The sequence below is a fragment of the Cynara cardunculus genome, assembly GCF_001531365.2.
Source record: "Cynara cardunculus var. scolymus isolate 2C chromosome LG 13, CcrdV1, whole genome shotgun sequence".
NCBI classification, from domain to species: Eukaryota; Viridiplantae; Streptophyta; class Magnoliopsida; order Asterales; family Asteraceae; genus Cynara; species Cynara cardunculus.
Window position 1 is genome coordinate 17767348 of NC_037540.1, and position 5674 is coordinate 17773021.

Below are 5674 nucleotides of genomic sequence, written 5' to 3' on the forward strand. Positions count from 1 at the left end.
TTTTTAATCTATTCTTGCCCTACTCATCGCTGTTGTATGCTCTCTATCTGCCGACTCCGAATCAAGCCGATTTCTGTTTGTTTCGTACCTTCTTCCCACTTTCAAACCCTAATTTTCCCCTGCCACAACAATCCTTATCGTCTCCATCAGGTAACGTCGTCTTTGCTTCTAATTTATATCTTCCCCTGATTTCTTGTTTTTATTATCCCAAACGTATGTTGATCTCACTCCACATGCTTATCTAATCTTTGTTTGCTCAATCATCAAATTGATTTCGGTTTCTTATAGACACTCAACGCTTTCGATTGTTTGTTTTCCACCTCATATCAAAGTGTTCGTATCACATCTATCCTTTATGGTTGGGGTTTGAATTGGATTTCCAGATTTAATAATACGGAAGGAATGATTTTCTTAATGTATTTTTTTGGTAATTTAGACGAAGAGTAACATGTGATTATGTGAAACAGACAACGATTTTGTGAATTGATTCTGCTGCTGGGTTCCTTTTTCTGAAGAAAATAATTTTGTTACGAAATTCAAGTTGTTGAATTGGAAAAAAACAGTTGATTGATCAATGCGTCCTGTTCTTGCAGAATTGAGCTGTATAGTGTGAAATGGCATCTGTCTCCAGCCAGCCTCAGTTCCGATACACACAGACGCCATCCAAGGTTCTCCATTTGAGGAATTTGCCTTGGGAGTGCACCGAAGAGGAACTAATTGAACTTGGAAAACCGTTTGGTAAAGTTGTGAACACAAAGTGTAATGTTGGAGCAAACAGAAATCAAGCCTTTATTGAATTTGTAAGTGCTAATGGACAATTTCAATCAGTTACTGGTATATCATTATGATTTTCTGAGTCCCTCTAATTCCTGTTGACTCATTGTTTCATCTGTATACGGTTTATAGGCTGAACAAAATCAAGCAATTGCAATGATATCATATTATGCTTCATCATCGGAACCAGCTCAGGTACGAGGGAAAACTGTCTACCTACAATATTCGAACAGGCAAGAAATTGTGAACAACAAAACCTCTGCAGATGTTGCTGGAAATGTACTTTTGGTAACCATTGAGGGCAATGATGCTCGCCTTGTCAGCATTGATGTCTTACACCTGGTAAGTAATTACATTTCATGTACCACATGATTTGAGGAGGTAAGCTATCAGTAGATAGATGTTGCCAATAGCATTTGGTTGGTAGGTTGTAGCACATGCTTGTTAAGCTTCATTGTTTGACGTCAAATGTAAATGGATCAGCAGGCCCATATCAAGGATTTATCTTCGATGGCAGCTTATTGCTTGGGGAGAAAGAGCGCATGTGTGTTTGTCTCCTTTCTCCTTCCCCTTCCTTAACACTCGCTCTTTCTTCCTCCTCATCTCTTCCTATCCCTACAATTATAAGAGTTTAGGATAGTTTATTCTGTTTTTCAGATTTTCCCTATCTCTTTCTCTCTTTCTTTTTTCTGCATGGTCTGTGCTGAGTGCATGTGGCATAGTTATTCATGATGTTATGTTAAATGTCTAATGTGGTTGTTTGACTGTTCTGGCTGAAATAACAGTCAAGGAAAAGATGCCATTATCAGTTTCCCCTAACTACCAGACTTTTGGTATTGTTAATATAGATTGAGGGGTGCCTATAATCACTTGCTCTTTCTTAGCCTTGCTGGGGCAAGAAACATTCTGGCTTTGAGATAACGGAAAGCTGAAACGAGCAGGCTTTAAGATCAGTAAGTAACCATACGTATACATCGGATGGCTAAAATTTACATAGCAATTCCTAGAGCTACCTTGAGAGGGATTGCGACCAAATTTTAGCTGTCATGAGTTCTTTTTAGGGTGAATTGACAGGATGTTTATAACCTTCTGCCTCTTCCCTTGAGTATGCTTTTCAGTTTTAAAGTTTGGGGTGGGGATTTGGGAAGATTGTGTGAAGTTGAACAACTCTCTCTCTAGATTAATCCCCAGGATGTGTGTACTGGGGTCTGGGGGGACTGATAATATTCAAGTCAGAATCAAGTATTATGAGAATGCTCCCTTACTAAAATCTACCTTCCCCAAAACTCACAAGCTAAGTAGCAGCTTTGTATATTTCAAATCACATTTCATCTTTGATATTGTTGATCTGAAGTGATGTTAAAAACATGAATTACCGCTAATATGCTTAGGGTGATTTTGGTGTTCTTTTTCCATATCTTCCATTCATTTAATTGTGGAGATGAAAATTGATAAAAGCTTGATTTGTATTCAGCTGCATCTTCTTGTGTATCTTGACTTGGATAAGGTGTGTTTTTTGAATTTTGACTTCAGCCGTTAGCCCGTTATTTACTTTCTCAGTTTACGTTGTTAATAATTAGGAATGAACTACGGAAATACATTTTTGATTTTGGCCAATTGATGGGAACTTTATCATAAGTATTTGTGGAGAAGTCTGTTTGAAATTGCTTTAGGCAACATATACAAAAATCAAACACTGGAAATCTAATCTTCAGTTCTTGCTCTTATAATGCGAAGCTACTCATTACTTTGTATATGCATTCCTCACTAAGATCTACCGTCCACCTTAAATATACAGTCAGAATGGGGTGTTCTGACCACATATGCATGTATGTTCTGTAACCACACTTTGCTGCTGAAATAGTGTAATGATTCATGGTCTAGACGTGTTTTAATGTATAATTCTTGCTGGTACTGCTTTTACTTTTGTGTTAAAATCTTGGGCAATCAATTCTGTGCTGACAGAAGTTAATTGAAACTATTGATCAGTCACCTTCAATGTAATTTGGAGATCTTCGTAAAAATGAAGATCAGTTTTGCTCCATATGCTTTTTTAATGTTATTCAGAATATTTTTGTAAGCTGCATGACTACTTTTATTTTTTGCACATAATGTTACGTTTTGTTTGTAGACAAAGATGATCTGGTTATATATGAATTCTTTTGTATTTTGTCTAATGTGAGTTGTTATTTGGCAGCATATGTGGTATTGGGAGGATAATAGATAAATTTTTTGCCACGTATTGTATAATTTTGTTATGTAGTTTTTTGCTCCATGGTTTCTGAAAATCGGCTCTGTAGGTGTTCTCTGCGTTTGGGTTTGTGCATAAAATCACAACTTTTGAGAAGACAGCTGGCTTTCAGGTGCGTGAAATTGTGTGAAATATTATTTTGTTGGATTTCTTTTACATGACAGCGTTGGGAAGTGGATTGATAATATATTTGTCTTTCAGGCTCTGGTGCAGTTTACTGATTCAGAAACTGCTACTTCCGCAAAGGATGCCCTTGATGGAAGGAGCATTCCCAGGTGATTGAATGTAACTCTTGGATATTTTTGTGGTGTTTTACATGTACAGTTGTACACATGTCAGCGACACATTGTACAGAACATGACACACAACCATCGGACTGTAGTTCCTTGAACTAAATGAGATCCATATACAGAGCAATATAGGAGCAGTTAATCAACAATGTAGCTCATGGTTTTTTTGGTTTGCATGTTATCTACTCTGATGCCCTTTTTAAAGTTCATACCGACTTTTATGTGACTTGCAGGTATTTGATTCCAGAGCTGGGAGCATGTTCTCTTAAGATAACTTATTCTGCTCATACAGATTTGAGTGTGAAATTCCAGAGTCATCGTAGCAGGTGAAACAATGCTCACAGCTTGTGGCAAATTTCTTGTAGTTTTCGTTTGGTTCTTATTTATTAAGATGAAGGAATCATTTTTTCTAATTCAAATTCTTTCGTCTTTAGCTCCTAGGATTGCTTCTTTTATGCACATTCTGTTGCTAACTTAATATGCTTTCTATTGGTTCAGGGACTACACCAACCCTATGCTTCCGGTTGCATCATCAGCAATAGATGCTACTGGTCAGGTGAGCCTGTAACTGGTTATTTGATTGTGGGGTGTCTAATGAGCTTGATGATTCATTTCGTCATAGCACTGATGTGTGTAAGGAAAACATTACCTGGTTTTGTTATGTTAAAATAGTAGTTTTTTTGTTTTTGTTTTATCTCATCTAAAATATATTAGCTTGTTACTTTTGCAGTTCAATTTGGGTTTAGATGGGAAGAAGATTGAATCTGAGAGTAATGTTCTTCTTGCTTCTATTGAGAACATGCAATATGCGGTCACCTTGGATGTGTTACACATGGTATCTTGAGTGCTATGAATATTTGTTTCTGGTCCATATGTCATTACGTGCAGCGTTTTCAATTTATTGAGTTTTGTAATCAGGTCTTTTCTGCTTTTGGGCCTGTTTTGAAGATTGCCATGTTTGACAAAAATGGAGGAGTCCAAGCCTTAATTCAATATCCTGGTGAGTTAATTGATCCATAAACATCTCTAACATCACTTTGTTATAATAAGTTGTTGAACGTGAAATATTGGCTGAAATAGCTGGTGTACAGAGAATTGGTCATGAGACTTGTCTACACAATATATAATTGGTGCAACTAATTTTTTTTTTTCAGATGTTCAGACGGCCGTTGTTGCCAAGGAAGCCTTGGAAGGACACTGCATATATGATGGAGGGTTTTGCAAGCTTCACATATCTTATTCTCGCCACACGGATCTAAGTATTAAGGTAAAACATAAGATGCTCGTCATTTTATGCCATTTATCCTATCCAACTAGTTCATTTGGCAAGTGCAAATATTCTCACGGTTCTCAAAATATTTACAATTTCTAAATTTCCCCTTGTTCTCCTTTCCCATTATCTGTTTTATGGGCCCCACCCTCAATCAAATGCAACCTACAATCAAATTATCTGATAGCTTGATACTGTCGGTCTGTGAGTTGTAGTTCCAATTTATGTAGAGAGTAAAACAATGACGGGGGTTAATCTGTTATTTCTTTAACTGAAATGAATTTTAGGTGAATAATGATCGGAGTAGAGATTATACAATGCCGGCTGGGCAGATAATGAACCCACAACCGTCGATCTTGGGGCAACAACCACCATCAGCGGCACCCCAATACAATGGCGGGCAGTACATTCCTGCTCCAGAAGGTTATGCAGCTCCTCAGTCTTCAGGGGGATGGGCTCCAGGTGCTCCAGCAGGGCATCCAATGCAAATGCAGATGCAGATGCAGATGCATAATCACCCTTACATGCCACAGCAAGGGATGCCCTCCGAAATGGGTCCTGGGCCAACCCACTTTGGTGGGCAGAATGGATTTCCACAAGGGGGAGGACCACCGCGTTACCATCCTCAATAGGATCCCCTTTCTCTTGGCCTTTTTCTTTGTTATTTTGTGCTGTCCAGATTGGTATGTTATTTTTATTAGCAAAATCAGGGTGCGACTGGTATCAGAACCTGTGTGGACCTGGAAATTTGTTGGAAACTGACCTGGTGATAGACTGTATATCATCTCATTTACCGGTTATAGTACCATGTGCAAAATCAGTCTAACAGGGAAAAAAAAAAGAAGAAAAAAACCCATTGGAAAACCCACAGGATTTTGTTTCTGTTGGTTTTCTAGTAAAAACTAATGGTTTATGTTTAATCTTTTAGGAAAAGTAATTTAGTTAATTTCAAAGATTTGTGGAGGCCATAATATTAGGTTTTTTGACCAAAATGCATAACAAAGTGACAACTACATGACTACAAGTGTAATTGTCTAAGAAGCCACTCTTAAAAGATCAAGCAACTGATGAGAAAGAGCCTACTCAGAA

At 37.7% G+C, this 5674-nt stretch overlaps 1 protein-coding gene across 4 annotated transcripts; it reads left to right on the forward strand.

Moving 5' to 3' along the window:
• LOC112525080 (polypyrimidine tract-binding protein homolog 2-like) lies at positions 1–5387 on the forward strand. Of its 4 annotated transcripts, XM_025135029.1 has the most exons (12): positions 772–800; positions 907–969; positions 1040–1116; positions 1258–1318; positions 3075–3137; positions 3227–3300; positions 3549–3641; positions 3814–3871; positions 4046–4150; positions 4234–4315; positions 4470–4582; positions 4873–5387. In XM_025135029.1, the coding sequence occupies exons 3-12, from the start codon at positions 1079–1081 to the stop codon at positions 5215–5217; spliced, it is 1032 nt and encodes a 343-aa protein (XP_024990797.1). In that variant the 5' UTR covers positions 772–800; positions 907–969; positions 1040–1078; the 3' UTR covers positions 5218–5387. The 4 variants fall into 4 exon arrangements, with proteins under 4 accessions (XP_024990795.1, XP_024990796.1, XP_024990798.1 ...); XM_025135027.1 differs by lacking the exon at positions 1258–1318 and adding an exon at positions 1–150 and having other exon boundaries at positions 594–800; positions 907–1116; XM_025135028.1 differs by having other exon boundaries at positions 592–800; positions 907–1116.
• The last annotated feature ends 287 nt before the right edge of the window (positions 5388–5674 follow it).